This window comes from Hyposmocoma kahamanoa, unplaced genomic scaffold (genome assembly GCF_003589595.1).
Source record: "Hyposmocoma kahamanoa isolate Upper Pololo Valley unplaced genomic scaffold, ASM358959v1 88, whole genome shotgun sequence".
In the NCBI taxonomy this organism is placed as follows: domain Eukaryota; kingdom Metazoa; phylum Arthropoda; class Insecta; order Lepidoptera; family Cosmopterigidae; genus Hyposmocoma; species Hyposmocoma kahamanoa.
In genome coordinates this window covers 16,502,334-16,522,094 of record NW_020654466.1, presented here as the reverse complement: position 1 = coordinate 16,522,094, position 19,761 = coordinate 16,502,334, and the positions used below count along the sequence as shown (strand labels likewise).

The window sequence follows — 19,761 nt, the reverse complement described above, 5'->3', positions numbered from 1 at the left end:
ATACTTTATATACAATAATTTTTAAAAATGATTTTAATTTAAGTTTTGTTACGTTTGAACAATAAGTAAAAAAAATATGAATAATCAGATACGAAACGTTTACATACCAGTTGTTCATGTTGCCACATTAAAGTCATAAAATAGAGATGAACTTACCTTTATCGGTTTTCACACAAAAATCACAAAACGCCACAATTTCATTAAAATTAGCCCATTTAACACTCTCATTTCCAAAGAAAATATTGCGGGAAAATGTTGCATATTTTATTGATATCATAGACAATAAAAAAATATGACATTCGGACTTGTCATTGCGTATGTGTTGTCATTTTTTTTATAAAATTGTGATAAGTCAGCATTTCACGTTTAAGTAGAAGTTGATAATTAATAATGGATATCATGAAAGACTGATTGCTTAAAGTATTGAAAAATAAGATAATATTTAAGCGTTACTTAATGTAAAATGTGAATTACTTAACCAACAATTTTGCTGTTGATGTTTACGTGAAGGAAGGGTTGTAATGATGTCCGAGCCAAATAATCCTTTTTCTGATGTGTTGGGAGTGTCGGAGGCGAAATCTGCAAGCAATGGAGAATTTAACGTAAGCTCAGAGTTAGGAATGAGTTCTAAAAAGTCTCAGGATGAGCTACAAACACAAATGATGAACAATGTTATTGAAAATATTTTCCACTTTACAATTAACGCCAAGGCTCTTGAAGGCGTCCCTGCTTCGGAGAAGCAACTTGTATATTTGGAGGAGCTTGCTGATGTTATGAAGCCTCGAGTCCATATTGACTTGGAAGCACTTGAACAGGCTTTATTTGAACGGTTGCTATTACCTGAAATAGAAGCAAGTGTTATACCTAAAAACACACGGGTGTTCAAAGAGTATGTTATCCAAAAGCAAGTGTTTCCATATTTGTTTAGTTCTATACAGAATCTGTCAAGTTATGAACATTTAGCAGACTTGAAGCCTGCTGTACGGAAAATGAAGGAGTTGATATTCAGGAATGCAGTCACTGCATTGAAACAGCCCGCATTGTTTGAAGGCCAAGACTTTTCTCAACAGATTCATGAATTGCTCCGGCATGTTGACCCTCAGAGCAACACATTTTTCATTGATGTTGTAAAAGCATTTGTGGCAGATGGTAAGAGAGCAAATATTGTGTAATTAATTTTCATCTGTAAGAGCAAGTTTCTTTTGTACAGTAAAATTTTAGACATTTTGCCACTTACTGTAACATAACATTGCATTTTGGCACCTTCCAGTTTCTTCCAAACTGATATAAATATTTTGTCATAGAGATGTTTGCTATAACAGAATAGCAATCTGTGGCTTTATTTGTAAATAATATAAGTCGTGTAAGTGTGGCACAACACCTACACTAGACTATTTTGGAAATCTGTATATTATTATTTATAATTAGACATATAAACAAGAAAAATATACATCTATTTTCAGGCGAAGAAGGAGTCCAGGACCAGTTACAAGAGGCCATGATTCCTGTATTAAGGAGAATTCACATGGATGTCAATAAATCTACATTAATCAATCTCCCAATTTATGTGCTACCATCAATACAACTCTTTGCCAGTTAGTATGGTGTACCTATACACGTATTATTAAATACATGTTCTGAAAACATTCTCCTAAGACAATGTATTTAAATAGCAATACTTTATTAGTTTATTAATTTAATTTTTATTTCTTAATCTTGTTTTTAATAAGGCTTGTAACACTTGGGTGTCAATGTGGGCTTTGTGATGTCAATGCTTGTGGGTATGATGATAAAACTTATTTAAGGGAATGCGACCAGCATGCAGACTAAAAACCAAGACTGATGTATTTCTAGAAAATGTTCTGTTCTCAAACCAGGACTTTAGCAGTGGATGCTCTTGGGCAGTTTTATACCAAATTCCTGTCACTTCTCTGTTTCGTGCAAAGAGTGATGAATGTGTGATAAAGAAATTATTTCTGTAGGAAGAGAAATTACCTCGCTTGCTAATTTATTTGCTATTTCATTACCTTCCACTCCATTCTTCTTCGCTTCTATTGATGATTAATTTAATAAACCCATTATCATCACCCATCAGTTTATTACTAGCACCCCCATTAAAAATTTGTCTACAATTATTTCTAATGTTGATTAACTGTTTCAGATAATCCAAATTTATCATTGATCTTGATGGGAATGTGTGAACCAAAGATAGAAAATAACGGCAGGCTTTACCAGGATTCAGTTATAGGAGCATTACTAAGTCTCTCCGTATTACCCAGGACTGCTACCTCACTGCATGAGTTCTTTGACAATCCTATGGATCAGGTATTTATTTTTAAATATATGTAAATGAAGTTATAGCACTGAACATGAAACAAACTAATCATGGCCCTCAATATCATTTCATAAATTGCATCTACAGAAATTAATTCATGTCTATCCAAAATAAGGTCTAACATTGTTTGCAACGATTTACTGGAAGTTGTAAACAACATAACAACTTATTGACTAATAAAATATACTGTGTCCAAAATTTTGTAATGATAAATCCCTCAATTCATTGACTAATTTTTGGCTTTTTTATATTATTTTATTTAGACATTATTCAAATTATTATTATTTTGACATCCTGTTATGGTCTACCATTGTAATTGATCAAAATAACTATCATGTTTACATTAATGTCTAATAATACTATTATTAGTTTTAACTACTATTAGTTTAGTCTATAGAAGCGCATGTGAATAAATGCGTTATACATATACCTTCAGTATGTTTGTATGCCTAAAATTGGGCAGACACAGTGAAACTATACTTATTTTGTTACAAACATGTCAATTTCTGTACAAGATTGGCATGATTAAATGATTTTGATTTAAATTAAATGATATTTTTCAATTTAATCAGATGTGTTTAATTTTATTTTCTTTCACAGAAACCAACATAAAATCAGACAATTATGTTTTAAAGAATAGGATCTTTTACATCTGAGAAATCAATATTATTAGTATAATACTTAAACAAAAAAACTAGCTAGCCGTGGTTAATTATTCTTTTACATTACTATGTTTTACGCAAAAATATAGTTAAACTAAAATAAAATGAATTTTTTTTTAAATCATGATTTTTTTCCAACTCTGCTCAGAAGTAATTGCTTTAAACACACAAAAACAGGCTGCGCAGACACAACCTGTGTTTTCAATTAAATGAATTATAATCGTTTCCACAGAACGTACTCATAAGATTGTCTTATTAAGGGATGGCATATTTTGAATTTATTTATTTACAGGCAGCAACATCCATGATAGAAACGTCAGTATGGAATGCATCATCACACCTCACAAACAATTTGCACAAAATTTTCCTATCGCTATTGAAGGGAAGCACTACAATGAGGAACAGACTGTTAACATGGATTGGAAAGTGTTTGAAGACTAATGTTGCTAGAGGGAAGCTGTGGAATGTTCAGGTAATATGTCGTATCTTTTATTCGTTAATTATGTACAAGAAAAAACCACTAATTTGCCTGTTTTTAAAGGCTAACAACTTAGATTTGACCCCCAAAATGTCTCATAACCTCCTAAGATTTAGCAAACTACTGAGTAATGCGCTAAACGCCCAATGTACAGTCGATAGCACATCAAGCTATACACTTTTGTTTGAATATCCAGTCCAACAGAACAAGATCCATCAATATAATTTTAATTATACACTTCAAGCCCAAGCAAGTAGTATTTTTTACATGAAACTCATATTTTTCTAGATACCTGAGGTCATATCGACCATAAATATTATAGTGCTAAATTTTAATACAATGTTTCATTGTGTGGGCTTTACATTTACGTGATCACAGGAATAATATTTTCTGGGTCTGAATCATTTCACATATTATGTACATTTTGTGGTACTCTGGGCCTATGATGATAATTTGTTTATATAATTAAATTATAAAAAATATCTTTATCTGCTAATAACACTAACATTTTAAGTCAAAAACCAAGCACTGCCATTTCAAGGTCAAAATAGTAATTTGTCACTGAAATACGCAACTATTTTCCAGGCTGGTGAAATCAGTGCAGCAACACTATCATGTGTGTCTGATGGATTCATGCTGAACCTAGGAGCTGTGTTATTACATCTCTGCCAGCCATTTTGTACAACACCAAATGACCCCAAATCTCTTAAAATTGATCCCACCTATGGAGCCGTATTAGTAAGTTTCTAATTAAATAATTTCTAAGCTAATTGCTTATGATGAATGATAGTACTCTTGGTGCCTTTGTGAATGATATCTTTATTAAACTCTTTGTCTTAGTAGAATCATTTAAAACAATTAACCATAACCCATTATGCTGAACCTATATATGAACTAGTATCTTATAGTACTACAAATCACAAACATGTTAGTACCAAAACTTTTTTTACCCTTTCCATAATGCTGTTACATACACGAACATTATTGCAAACATCACATTTTATCTGTAATTCTGTTATGTCTATGAAAAAGACATACTGTAACTTTTTTACATCATAATATTAACAAACTTTTGTGTTGTTTCTCTCCATTTTTTATCCTGCGGCATATGATAATATACTAAATACACTGTGAATATATCAGTATCAGAAAAAGAACAGAAATTATGCACCTGTCATTCTTGTTAATGGTAGAAAGTTTAATTCAAGATCGCACCCTGGGGCAACAAGTCCGGAACACTGGCATTCTTTCCCCTTTGGATAACCAAGGTATTGTTTTTGGAAGTACCTTGTGGTGTGCCTTGTGGTCACCGAAGGCTTCTACGAGGCGAGCGAATAACTCCTTAACGATTAGTTTTGTCTGTAAGCCCCAGGGACAGAGTAGCTCTGGCTGAGATACATCAATCTCAGCCAGAGCTACTAATTGTGATTTTCCCTTTTCAGCCAGAAGAATGTGCAGCAAAATCTGTCCACTTGGACTGTCTACACAATGAAACATGTCTGCTGCCGTTATGCGAAGACGAAAACGGCCAAACCATGAAACGTCCCACCGCAGATACTTATAATTTTGTTACAGAGTGTTTCTTTATGACTCAAAAGTGCATTGATCTTGGTAAGTTTTAAAATTGTGTTTTGACTGTCGCTTTGTTGCGGAATTTTAAATAACTTGTTTTTCTTAGTGACATCAAAACAAATAATAAATCATTTCAGTGTAAATTACTTGAGAGCCTTTATGTGAAGTTATATTGTATTTCAGGAGTTCGTGTTTGTGCTGAGAAACTATGGCGATGCGGCCAGGATCTCGGTCGGGCGCAACGTGCTCTTAGCGATATGGCTGCAGCAGCAACACATCAGCTAGTGGAACCTATGAGACAGCGAACTCAACATCTTATGACTAAGTTAGTATAATTTAATTACATCTAGACAGAACTGCTGTGTTCAGAATTTAAGGATAGTTTGACTCAGTGCTATCGCAGAAACAGAGGACTTAAGATCTTTGAGTATGCAGTGGATATTCCAAAGATCCGCTACATGCGTTTTGCTTCCACATTTGTATGGTAATCGATTATATACAATGATTCAGATAGTCTGAACACTATCTACCTGTCCAGTCTGTTTTTTATCATTAAACTCGATTTTATTTTATTTCCTTTCGATGGCGGCAATAAACAAACATTAATTGGGATTTTTTTATTCCATTTGTTACCACTGGCAACTACTGGCATATTTAAAATTCCATTTGCCGTCTGTGGCAACAACAGATCTTTTTATCCTTTTGTCACTACCTGGTAACATATGAGTTTTCCCCCATTTGTCGCCAGTGGGAACAAAGCCAGTGGTGACGACTGGGAATTAGCGGGAAATGCTGGGGTAACACAAAGGAAACGTGATCGGTTTGATAATCCACTATATTGTTCCGAACTACACGGCACTTTACATATAAGTAACGTTACAAAGTAGAAGTTAATTTGCATGCCTCGCTGGCGTAGCGCGCGGTACATTACCAGTTATGAGCGCGTCACGAGAGAGAGTGAGTTCTAGCCAATAGTCGGGCTGGAGACGTGAATGACATTAGGGCTGCGCCCACAAGCGCTTGTATAGTTGGTACGGGAATGGTGTCCGTCACTATATTAAACAAGTAATAATCAACAGATTCGTGAGCCTTCGCTGTGCCCTCCTGGAGAATGAGATGCTGACTAACCTGAATCGCTTGCAAGCAATGACTTGCACGTGGCTGGTACAAAACGCTGTACGTCCCGATCCGGAAACTCCGCAGGCATGTTATGCGCCTATGGTCATGGTACCCGTTGAGATGCCTATTACTACCCCACCTCCACACACATTAAGGTAAAATATTTTAATCGAGTTCAACAAATACTTTTTTGCTTCTTGATTCTCACTTGACAGCAATTTTTTTATGTGGCATAGACTAAGTTTATGGATATCCCCAACAAACGAGATGAAAATTTTCCTCAGCAATATAAATATCAAAAAGCTTTATAAAAAGAATTTAGATTTATTAAATACTGTAGGGTAATTTTCTGAAAAATTTCATATAGTGGAAATTTTTCCAGGTAAAATTTCTGAAAAGTTGGAAAAATATAATTCGAAGGCCCATATTATGTTCTACGTTTAGATATATCTTTTTAAGTTCTATTTAGAGTGAATTATAAAATTTTGTGTTGCTAAAAGCAAGTTGAGCAACACGAGATTTAAAATGATTGGATAACAGCAAAAAAAAGAATCATAGGCAAAAAAACTTTATGATGGCTCCATCGTTTTCCTTCAGTATCATCATACTTATTCTAACTTTTAACAAGTTAGAAAAAATATTCCGAATAATATTTATTTGTCTGAAATATATGAATATTTCAAAATGGAAAATATTCCGTGACCCAACACTACTATTACATAAAGTACTAAAGCTGTGGAAAAAGACCATTGCTCAGTATTGATTTTACTCAGGGTCCTTTTTAGGAGACTTATTTTAGGTTTAATTATTAATACAAAGAAAAATTCCTTCAAACTAACAGGATTCAAACCTGCATCTGTGCCAATCCAGGGCCACAGCTCTAACACAATTATTACACGATTTAATTCTGTCTTCCCCTTTCCGTCACCAAAGGACTAGGCGTAGGCTTGGGTTCCACCTCTATGTTGTCGATATTCCAAAGATTCGCACTAAGTGTTATGCTTCCACATTTATATGGCGAATGGCTATGGAGTGGAATTCCCTTCCTGGAGACTTGTTCCCTGAATGTTATAACTTGGGCCTTTTCAAGGCGAGAGCGAATAGGCATTATTTAGGTGTGTATCCATCCATCCATCCATCGTCGACCTCATCGTCACTTTCCATCCATGTAATTTATTTTAAAAAATTGAGATTGAGTCAGCAGATCTCACGAATTTCTTTAAATGCTTGTTACAGACCTTTTGTGTTAGGTACTTTTTTAGTAATCAATAGGTAGAATGGTGACCCTGATTTGGCACAAAAGCACATTCGAGTCCTGTCATGTCGAACGCATTTTTCTTTGTGTTCGATCTTTGTAGTATTAATTAATTATAACAAACTAGTGGAGCAATTTCAGAAAAAAATTAAATGAATTATTACCATGATACTCAATAAAATTCAATGTTTTGTATGTGTCCATTTAAGAATTTGTCCTTAAGAGTCGATACTACCTCAGCTCGAATCCAATTTTTTATTTACTAATACGGTTAATTTTGCTTGGGTAGGGAGACCGGCTTCATTTTTTTTACAACCGAAATTGGAGCCATTTGCAAAATGTATATCATGTACTAATACGTGTTCTATTTAGTTGATATAAAAAGATCATTGGTATATGTAAAGTACCTATTCAATACAGCGGTTTTCTTGTAAAATTTCGAGGTCAGTTTGTTTTCTTTTTATCGCGAAAATTTTTAGGAATCATGTTTCTGTAATTATAGTAATAGCACACACACTCAACATAGCCTAGGGAAACCCTGTGTCGCGGGTGCCATGGACACTACCACAAATTACACCCAAACTTACGAGAGAAATAAATGTAGGCCATACAAATATTTCTCCCGACCCGGGAATCGCACCTGAGAACTCTGCGTGGCCGTCCGGCATGGTAACCGTTCAGCCACGGAGGCAGTTAAAAAAACATTTTAGATTAAAAAAAATTATTATATGTTTATATAAATTTTACTATATATTTTTTCCAAAATTATTAATTCAACACTTTCACTGTTATGTGGAATCAACCAGTCATTTGAGCTTGTATCGAACTTAATAGTGCTTACAAGGACTTATTACCTTTTGACTTGTTTATAGATGTATCCCAGAGTTCGTCCTCGAGAACATAGTGGTGCTTATAACGATGGCGCGGCGCACAGTGGGTGCGATCACCGAGGAAGCCGACATCGCCGGCCTCTTGCCACCCGCGCTCACGCTTGTGATCACATTCATGGGCGATTCTGGCAGGACGTACAACCCACATTTGAGGTTTGTTTAGCCTTTATTGCCATTTAATAATAATATTAATTTAGAGATTACAATATAATTATTTATTTCAGGCATAGACCCATATAATTTGTTAGTAACATTTTCACTTAGAATAGGTTAGTATACAGAACCCAACGACACAACATGACATAATATTTATTTAATATATATAAAAACAGTTTTCATTAGCCCAACCCAGTACTTTAGAATTGGGCAATCTAATATGCCTGCAACCATTTTTAGGATGTTGTTGTGGCTACTTCTGACACGAGTGATAAGCGATACTGTTTCCTTCCGCATTATCGCTTGGAAACTGTCTACTTGCGCCTCTGCGAACATGCCTAATGCACTATACTCTCTTGGTAGTCCCAAGCATACTGAAAACGTTATTATATTGAACGCGTAGAGCGTTGTAATTCATATAAATTAAATTATGAACTGTAAAATATAAGCCGGGGTAGGGGTTTAACCTACCATCTTTCAAGAGTCCGTGAGTTCGAATCCGGTCTCGCACTTTTCGAAATTTGTGTGAGAAAGTTAATTTTAAATTTGAAATGAACTTTTTGGTGAAGGTGAAACATCGTGAAGAAGGTTCTCAACCCTCGGGAAACGGGTAAGGTCCCCAACCCGCATTGGGCCAGAGTGGCGGACTGTCGCCTAATCCCTCGCCTGAGAGGAGATCCGTGTCCAGCAGTAGGACGTATAAATGTGTTGATAATTATAAAAATAATAATAACGCACATACTCATAGCCCGACACTAAGGAAACCCCGTATCGCGGATGCCATAGACAACCACAAATTACACCCAAACTCACGAGAGAAATAAATGTAGGCCATACAATTTCTCCCAGTTCGGGAATCGAACCCGGGACCTCTGTGTGGCAGTTCAACATGGTAATCGTTCGGCCACGGAGGCAGTTAAATTTATCGAAAGAAATGTAAAGACAATTCTAGATTCTAACCCACCACTACCCCACACACAGAAATATGTAGCGTAATATACAAAGACTTGGGGGTTTTCTTTTATTCATAGTTTCACATAAACTTACTTTCAACTTCATTTTGTATCACATTTACAAGTAGTGTTGGTGTTCGTATTTTTGCAGCAATTTACAGAACTCACGCAATTTGCTGGGAGTTATACAAAGTAATAAAAAATCCAGCAGTACTGTTAAAAAAACCATCTGGTTCAAACGTCTATGGCATTCCTGTCATTTGCTTATTATACTATAAATAGAAACACAGTGTAGTAACTTAATTTTACCTCTATTTTCCTCTAAACTAAGTTTTTAGTAACATATTATTATTTTACTAAAGACTTTAGTTTAGTGCAAACACACGTACATAGTATACACTTATTAGAGCTATTATTTTCTGAAATTGCAGGGCCCGTCTAGCAGAATGCTTGGAAGCAATGCTGCCAAACCATCCCGACGATCAAATGCCGTTGAGCAGTCTCGCCTCTTTCTATAGAGAGCAACTGTTCAAAGAACATCCCCATCGGTTACATGTATATATATTTTTAATACTCAATTCTGGTACCAAATAGCAGTTGGAATGCAGTTAGCGCGACAACCAACTACTTGTACAGTCAGCGTGCATTACATTTCGACTGGTGTTTGGCAATTGCTACTCTGACAGCATTTTTTTATAAATGTGACGGGACGATAAACTCGTGCGCCTCATGGTAAGCTACACGCCTGTCTGTAACAGTTACAGTGCCACTCGGAGCTTTAAATCTGAGGTACACTGCCACTGCGCCTGTCACCCTGAGACATAAGTTGACAAGTCCCAAGTACCTGTAATTTCACCAGCACTCTTACCCTTCAAAACCGGAACGCAGTAATGCTCACATTACTGCTTGGCGGTACTCTTTCAAAAGGAGCTCGACTGCTACGGATATTCGAATATTTAAATAATGCGCGATGCCCTAATAAATAATGAAACAATTATAGTAATTTTGATTGTCACTTTCGCCTGCGTACGTATTTATTAACTCTTAATTCTTACCTAAGCAGTTTTTACGTTGACCGTACTTACTTTAATAAATTAAAACAATAGTACATTGTGTATTAAGGACGGAAAATAAGAAATTACAAGCGTGTGTACATTAGCATTAATAAAAAATCTTTAAGAACTCGAGTTTTGGATTTTTTTAGCGTCTATGATACAATGCTAAAAATTTTGCTAAGTTTTTATACAGAAAATAATTAAAATCAATTATAAGAAATTCTTAATAATATTTAAGTAGTATGTAAAAAAAATAGGTGATTTGACGTCGATTGCGGACACCAGCCCGTTACACCAAGTATCAAGTTAAGTAGTATGTGGCGGAGTTGCAATAAAATAAAATTTCTGTTTAGATAACATTTTAAGCGAATGTTTTAATTTTGAACGTATGTAACCTCCTTGCTTGAACTTGAACCTGACCTATGTAAGGAAGTATGTCGTGCTAGAAATAAAAAGACTCCTTACAGACCAGGGCTGTAGTGGGAAGAAAAGAGGTCCGAGGGTTTTATTTGGGGCATTATAGTCAAGTTATCTACCATGCAATCATACTATTTATGAACAAGTGTGATGAAAAACAAATTGCAGCTAGTGCCTTGTCTGCTGGACGTGTTCGTGGGTATAGAGATGACGGGACAGAGCGTGCAGTTCGAGCAGAAATTCAACTACCGCCGGCCCATGTACCTCGTTATGGACTTCCTTTGGGGCATGGAGGAACATCGCAACGCTTTCACGTATGTTTTCTCCTGCATTATAAAACGCTGACTAAGTCGGACCCCGGTAACCGTGAGCGCTGGATGAGGATATTCCGGATTCGATTCCCGGTAGAACCAGTTTTGGTCTGGATTTTCTAGATAACGTTCCGGAGTGAATTTCGTTGCTCTGGTACTCATAGTACATAAAATTTTCTAGTTTGAGACCAAGGTAACTGGTATGGTTGTCTCGCAGTTTATTATTATTTAACTTTGTTGAAATTTTTTAACTTCCATAAACAATAAAATTGTTAATTGGTCCATGTTTCATGTTTTATTGATGTCAAAAGCATTATTTCGTAATCAAACACTTGTCACTTGCTACTTTACAAGAGTACCTTACCAAGTACCTTTCGAAACATAGTTTTCAAAGTTCCAACAGTACACTGAACTTTTCAATACATCATTAAAATCATCGTTCGTATGTCATAATCACGACAAAAAAAATTTCAGGCGTCTAGCGAAAGAAGCTGAATCGAATATGGAAGCGGTGCACCCTCCCATATTTCTGCGGTTTGTAAATTTGTTAATGAACGACGCCATCTTCTTGCTGGACGAGGCGCTGGGCAACATGGCTCAGATACGCACCATGCAGACTGCGCAGTAAGTTTCTACTTTTTTTATACCAAGAACGGGACGAACCATAACATTTGCAATGCCACTCAGATTTTAAATCACAAGGATCTGTACGACACTGCACTTGTCATCCTAAGACATAACTTGTCAAGTCCCACGTGCCTGTAATTTCACCAGCACCCTTATTTTCAAAACCGAAACGCATTAATGTTCATTGTTTGGCAGCAGAAATAGCTAAAGTATTTCCCTGGATGAACTGTTTCACATCGAGCTCTTTTGCTACTAAAACTAAGTAGTTTTTTACTCAAAACAAAATAAAATTCGCAATTTTTTATCTAAAATATACAATTAGATTATAGCTTTTATTAACTGAATATATCACTTATATTATTAGCTTCATTATTCGAATTTTAAATGCAGAATCATAATATTTTTTACAAAGCAGGTCATTTTCTAAGAATACATTTTAACACACATAGTGCCAATGGTGTCCAATAAAAATTAAGTTACAATTTATTCCTAATAAATTCTTCTACACTGTAGAATTAATTATCCAATGAGTGGAGTTTGAGTCAGGTCATCGTTTATATGACTTATCAAGATTGGGGTACGTTGTTATATTACGTTACACATAGTATTTCTTGCAATTATGAATAAAATAAGACTTGCGTTTCATTAGATGGTGAACAATAATGCTCTCCAGTATTCATTTTGTCAATAGGGAATCGGACAATTTTTCAGAAAGTGTCTAGAATTAACTAAAATATATATGTACAGCCATGAAAAATAATATTTTATTAAAATAAAGCTTAATAGTCTCTAAAATGTGCTAAAACTACGTTAAAATTTAAATAGAAACAAATTGGCGCGCAAACGTAACAAAATGTCAAATTGAACGCGTGACGTCATTTGTAGGTAAACAAGCTACGAAATCAAAGGCAAGGTGTTATTTTAAAGTTTTTGTGAAGTTTGAAGTCGTTATGGAAAGGAAAACATATCGTTGGTGTGTAGTACCTCAATGTAGGAATACTTCTATAATTACCCCAAATAAACTATTTATTGATGTACCTCGAAAATCCGACATACGAAAAAAATGGTTGGTCCTAGCACGACGAAATGTCTGTAAATTCAGCGATATACTTTTGTGATGATCACTTCGACGTAAGTACAGTTTATGCAGTGAGTGATACATAGATCGAAGCATGTGTTAATAATTATATAGTAAATGTTGTGTTATATTCACTAGTGCCTTTAATTATGTAATGTAATAATTATGTATTCGAATTTTAGCTGCCGAATGATATGGAAAATTACATGCGATGGAAGGACTGTATTACTATCGATTTGAGGGCTGGGGGGGGGGGGGACCTTTCGTGCAAAGTTTCAAAGTTAGGACGTTAATAGTTTTCGATATATCAATTTTTGAAAATTCGAAAAAAATAACCTCAAAAAATCATGTTTTCGCACCAAAGAGTAAACCCCTCCCTCCGAACCCCTGGCGGGAAAAATCTACCCCCAGACCCTCCCCCCTGTCTCCACTTCCTGTGTTATATGAGAAACTAAATTTCCCACCTCTCAAATCGTGCGATGGTAATGTACAGTCCTTCCATCGCATGTAATTTTCCATATCATTCGGCAGCTAAAATTCGAATACATAATTATTACATTACGTAATTAAAGGCACTAGTGAATATAACACAACATTTACTATATAATTATTAACACATGCTTCGATCTATGTATCACTCACTGCATAAAGTGTACTTACGTCGAAGTGATCCTCACAAAAGTATATCGCTGAATTTACAGACATTTCGTCGTGCTAGGACCAACCATTTTTTTCGTATGTCGGATTTTCGAGGTACATCAATAAATAGTTTATTTGGGGTAGTTATAGAAGTATTCCTACATTGAGGTACTACACACCAACGATATGTTTTCCGTTCCATAACGACTTCAAACTTCACAAAAACTTTAAAATAACACCTTGCCCTTGATTTCGTAGCTTGTTTACCTACAAATGACGTCACGCGTTCAATTTGACATTTCGTTACGTTTGCGCGCCAATTTGTTTCTATTTAAATTTTAACGTAGTTTTAGCACATTTTAGAGACTATGCTTTATTTTAATAAAATATTATTTTTCATGGCTGTACATATCTATTTTAGTTAATTCTAGACACTTTCTGAAAAATTGTCCGATTCCCTATTGCTGATTATTGTATTTTTTATTTTCCAAAAATTTTGGACCCTTATTAGCTATCAACAGTAATAGTATTTGCGGCTACCGAGTGTTCCGAGTACCATCTAATTCGATCATCGAGTATACATGATGTAAATGTGAGTCAGGGCAGCAAGGCCAGCTACCTTAATCGTTGTAGTTACAGGAAAATTGTTCTAGAAGAGTATCCATGAATTTTGAAGATATTTTGATTGGCATTCACAGATTTTGAAAAAATGGTACAGTCAGCCAGATAAAAGGCAATTTTACAAAACTTTTTTTTATGTCATTCGATCCGGTCTCTGGTAAGGATCAATAGACGCTATGGGACCAACTGAGGTAAGAGTACTCTAAATGTCAGAAATCGCAAAAAATCTTTTACCACACATTTTAAATGAAAAGTTTTTGTTAGAAACGAAACTGCCCACTACTCTACAAATAAGACTTAAGTAATACCAAATCATAATCATTTAGTTTTATTTTACTTTGAATGTAGTTTTTTCGCAAGTGTATTAAAAAACGTCGTTTGATATACGTGTGGATTTGTCATTTTCACTTGTCTCGGAGTGTTGACCCTCGCCTGTGGCTCGGGCCAAGAAGCCTCGAGACTCGTGAATAATTACTAACTTTCCGCACTTGTATCAAAAATAACTATTATTACAATAAATACAAAATATTTTTGGAATATACGGAGACGTACACACAGGTCAGTAGTTGGCGCTGTCTATACTTCAGTGCAAACGTGATTTTATATTTATAAGTGATATATCACTGATGAGTTACCAGGATTGTATGGCCCTTATTTCGTCTCTATTTCTAGTTATATACTCGATGAATTCAATTCAGCAATTGTAGTACTGTCAGTACAGTGTCGTTTCAACTCTATGCAACTGAACGGTTTATAGTACAAAGTATCAATCTTTATGTACTCTTGATTGCATAGAGAGGTATCATGGAAGTATCTTTTTCTTTACTTTTGTTTTTTAATAAAGGGTGGTCATTTTTTAGGTTATGTAGAAAGCACGGAAAAGATGTCTGCTTCCGTATTCAGTTTACACTTGTAAATATTTATGTATTTTGTGCATTTTTCCAGGGAATCGGGTGCCTGGGCAAGTCTTCCAACTCAAGAGCGCGAGCAGAACCTAGCAAACTTATCACACATCGGCATGTTGGCTCGGTTCGACAATATTTTAGGCAGAGACACTATCCGTACTTTAGTACGACTGACTGCACATGCCCCTTATGTCTTTTGCCATCCTACACTGGTGGACCGCATCGCGTCCATGCTCAATTATTTCTTACTGCATCTCGTTGGACCTAATAAGAAGAATTTTAAGGTTGATATTTTCTTCAAATTTTAATTAATTTTGTTACGTAACGTTGGCCAGTACGCTTTATCAATACTTCTTTATTATACGACTTTCTTTATTCAAAGCCTTTCTGCTACCTCAACAGATAGTCCAACATTAGAGAGCTCTAAAACGAAATACTTTTTTTTTTAATTCCGTAATATGGTCAAAAAAATCGAACTGGTGGCTTATTGGTGTAATTATCTTATACATGTATATTTATTTTATATCCTATTGTATGTTAAGGTAAAAGACATGAAAGATTTTGAATTCGACCCAGCGAGCACGGTTCTGGACATCTGCCGCATGTACGTCGAATTGGGTGATAACGAGCGGTTCTGTGCCGCCGTCTCCGACGACGGACGCTCCTACTCGCCGCAGCTTTTCACTCTCGCCGAAGCTGTACTGGGTAAATATAAAGATAAAGTTATTTCAATATAACTTAATCTATACTACAAATTTTCTAGGATGATCCCTGTGACACATTATTTGACGTTTGTACAGGGATGAGGTAAAGTCGATAGATTTTTGAAGCAAAGGTTCTCTCTTATACAGCCTTGTAGTTTTTAAAATAATGACCTCCCATGAATTGTGTAAAAATAATATTTATTTACACACATATCATAAAGTCTCCATAATGTGTTAAAACCGCAAATTACGACCAGCATAAAGGGAAACTGTTTTGTTAGAACAAATTTCTTATCTGTGAAAATGTTATTATTGCTTCATAATAACATTGAATTCGATGTTATTATTACGTTCAAAGTTCAAACATCTCTGAAAAACAAAACAATTTGATTGGACCACAATTCTAATATCAGTTGAGATGAAGTTTTATTCGAAATGAAATGTCAATAACAAACAATTTTGACAATTTCACACGTTACTTGATATCGAACGATATGACAGTTGGTGCCGATTCTAGTTTGTCTATGAATTAAAAATAAAAACTACGGCTGTGTGACATGCGTGAGAAAAGTTTTTATTTGCCGCCATTTCGCCAGTCGTAACATGCGGTTCCAGGACACATCACAGAGGCCTTATAATATGTGTGTAGAAACAGTGCATGTAACTGTACATAATTAAGCATTAAAACACTCATGAGATACACCCTCACTCATATTTTGAAGCCTTTCGTTATCTAACAGTCACATAAAGTACTATTATTTTATTTCTGATATCCGATCCGATGTTTCTATATAGTAGGTGCCCGAGAAGAAATAAAATAAATAATGGAGTCTCCTGCCTCACGAAAACATTGAATAGATGTATAAAGTGTTTTGTATTGCACTAAAGGCATAAAACATTAACTAAATTAAAATGCCATTTCAATTGATATTTTAATAAATTTTCTCAAACTGACTCATAATGTAAATTAAAAAGATTAAAATCATATCACTAACTTCGTAATTGGTGAAACTCGTGTACGCACTATATTCATTCAATTATCGAACACTTTTTATCGATACCTATACCTCATCTCTAGCAAATGCAGTCTAACGAAGTAACCTTTTGACGTTGTCGTGAAAATAAATTCATTTTTGAATAAAAAATTGTTTCTCTGCTCATTTCTCACTAATTTTGTGTTACTTTTGCTTTAATTTTATGTATTTGCTTAAACAAATATTATTCACTTAAAAGCGAGACTTACAAAAATAGTTTATACAATACGTAAATTAGTGGACGTCGTTACAAGGTTATATCATGTACAATTTTGTGAAGTGTCACAGGGATCATCCTAGAAAATTTGTAGTATAATACAATAGGGTGAGCATAGGCTGATTTCCGTTGATCAGTATTTGTCGGTGACAACAGTTAGTTGTGCAGAATGTGATGGGAAGTGAGCGTGCCCACAGCTCCGGTACAGGGTCAAGAGTACGTCAAGCTTTACACTTAAGACTTAAATCCAACTCTATGCCCCTTGCGATAAGAACGGTTCAAAGTTCATAATGTCAAGCTTGACGCGCTCTTGACTGTACTTATCTGGAAAATAGAGACGGTGCTATACGTACACCCGGGGCGGCTCACCTAAGACGCTAGCTTTATAGAGAACCAGATGAAGTCCGGGCAAACGGGCTGATTTGGGATTAGGACCTGACATAGATGGTCCCTGTGTGGGCTTGCTTGTACAGGTTCTTAAGGAGGGTTACTATAAGCAAAACTTATGTAGAAAGATATGAGACTGGTCCATATTTATTTAGTGATTTTCTTAATTGAAAATGTAAAATCGAAGTAAATAGCTCAGTTAAAGATGAATTTATACATGACGTTGCGATCGTTAAATTGTATTTCTTCTAGAAATTTTTTTAGTCTTAATGAACAATAATTAAAATTTTATGCATTCCAATGGTCCCAATGCTTAACTTAATTAGAGAGATCTTAAAACTATTGTCTGCCCTGAAATTCTCCTTTAGAAAGAGACAACAATATTTTTAGATCTATCAATTTAATGTAGTCTCAAAATCGACTTCATGCTGTTCTTTTAATCTGTAGTCCGCATTGGCGGTGGCGGTCTCATCGGGTCTCTCCAAGAAGTGGCATCCCGCGTAGCGCGCATCGCAGCTCAGCGACAGGCAGACGAAGTGATCCTGGCAAACGCTCCCGAGGAGTTCCTCGACCCTATAATGAGCACTCTAATGATGGACCCCGTCATCTTACCTAGTTCCAGGACTACTGTCGATCGCCATACTATTGCTAGGTATGTATAGTCTATATTGCAGAAGAACAGAGAAGTTCGCGTTTGATAGTTTCGGGGACTGAAACTTGAATTTGGTACGTCTGCCTTCTTGAAACCGCCATATTGTACACAATTTGGTCCCAATTCATTATGACTAGGATCCTTGACACACATAGATGAGTGCTATATACTAATTTCTTTATATTTTTTCAAATATGGTAAGCCATAACATTACCACATGGTTTCTGGCTACGACCATACCATTTCCCCCCTCTTCCGGGCAGTGGCAGTTCACTTTAGTGTGAATCTATGTTTCAGGCATCTCCTAAGTGACCAGTCAGATCCGTTCAACCGCTCGCCCCTCTCCATGGATCAAGTGAAATCGAACACGGAACTTAAGGAGCGTATCCACGCGTGGATTGCCGAACAACGCCAGAAAATTGCTCAAACCACTGCCGAGTAGAGTCGCTGTCTCTGTTTGTAAAAAGTCCTAACATTTTTATATGGCAATAGCCCCAGGAGGGCTAGTACGATAGGGCACAACTAGCGCGAGAGTGACATAAAGCGCAAGATACTGCTATTCTCGCATAAAATTCTCGCGCTTTATGTCGCCATCGTCTACCAATACTTTGCCACTTTGCATAATCAAATCTGTAATAATCATTAAGAATTTAAACCAAAAAATGTTTTGTGTGAATAATCCTGTAGTGCAGCGTTTCCAAGATACTGCATAAATATTGCGTCCGTATCAGGTAAATCACAGGTTTGACTATTGGCATTTTGTCAAGTGAAGTGAAGTGGATATTTTTTTCATTGTGGATGGTAGTTATTCCCTTTGTACATCCCTACTATAAAATATGGTGTCCGATATTTGCTTAAAAGGCAAATCGTTATCGCTACAGGACTTTTCTTAAAATCAATAGGTAACGGATCTATTTTAAAATATACAGCTCAAAACTTCTGTTACGTAGATGTTATATGTGTATAATGCGATACTTGGTATTTCGTTCTTATCTTTGCTTTAAATCGCGGTGCGATGCAATTAATTTTCCGTCTACTGTTCATCTTGAATGAGTACTTGTTTGACTCCATGTCTTACTTGGTGCAATTTATTTTGTTTCTTTATTGTGATATATGGGCAGTTGTTTTGCTGTCCGAGTTAATAAATGTTCAATGATTTATGTATGTAAAATTAATAAATAATAATTGTCTCAATGTTTTAGTTTTATTGGTACCATCTACTGCACTCGCTCGAGTATAGCGCATCCTAGGTCTGTGCTCGATCTCCTGGCTCTCACATGATACTCTGCTCTCCTCTATCTGCATTGTTGATTACAAAAAAAACTTTTTTTGGACTGTGGACGGAAGCGTATGTGTATATTATGGCAACACATTATTTGGGTATTGGGTTTTTTTAATACGCAACATACTTGAATAATATTGTGCATGTTTTTAATTGGAAATAAAATGTTTCTGAAAATTTATACGTTTAATTTGATTTTTATTGTAACTATATTTTGTGATATAAACTGTATTGGAAAAATAACAAAAATGTGTCTGTTCACCGTTCCCTTTCTACCGTAAATGACCTTCATGGTAGCAGCAGCAATAGACAACTATCATGGCGGAGTAATCAGCTGTTAATTGCAATGCCAACGAATAGATGTAAATTATTTCATAATCGTGATTATTTGCAATTTTATACAATTTTTTAA

At 35.5% G+C, this 19,761-nt stretch overlaps 1 protein-coding gene across 1 annotated transcript; it reads left to right on the top strand.

Annotated features, from left to right (window-relative positions):
* The first annotated feature begins 509 nt into the window (after positions 1-509).
* LOC113235817 (ubiquitin conjugation factor E4 A) lies at positions 510-19,118 on the top strand. Its single transcript, XM_026471725.1, has 16 exons — positions 510-1,149; positions 1,464-1,595; positions 2,162-2,325; positions 3,290-3,469; positions 4,061-4,213; positions 4,918-5,086; positions 5,231-5,372; positions 6,127-6,321; positions 8,294-8,464; positions 9,852-9,975; positions 11,061-11,206; positions 11,678-11,827; positions 15,114-15,357; positions 15,616-15,778; positions 17,863-18,067; positions 18,365-19,118. Exons 1-16 carry the CDS (start codon positions 522-524, stop codon positions 18,507-18,509), a joined length of 3,111 nt encoding a protein of 1,036 aa, XP_026327510.1. The 5' UTR covers positions 510-521; the 3' UTR covers positions 18,510-19,118.
* The last annotated feature ends 643 nt before the right edge of the window (positions 19,119-19,761 follow it).

Excerpts from the sequence above, each read along its gene's own strand:
- LOC113235817 (XM_026471725.1), top strand. The coding sequence starts at position 522 with ATGATGTCCGAGCCAAATAATCCTTTTTCTGATGTGTTGGGAGTGTCG. Across the intron at positions 15,358-15,615 it reads CTAATAAGAAGAATTTTAAG|GTAAAAGACATGAAAGATTT; the intron begins GTTGATATTTTC and ends TTGTATGTTAAG. Across the intron at positions 18,068-18,364 it reads GATCGCCATACTATTGCTAG|GCATCTCCTAAGTGACCAGT; the intron begins GTATGTATAGTC and ends TCTATGTTTCAG.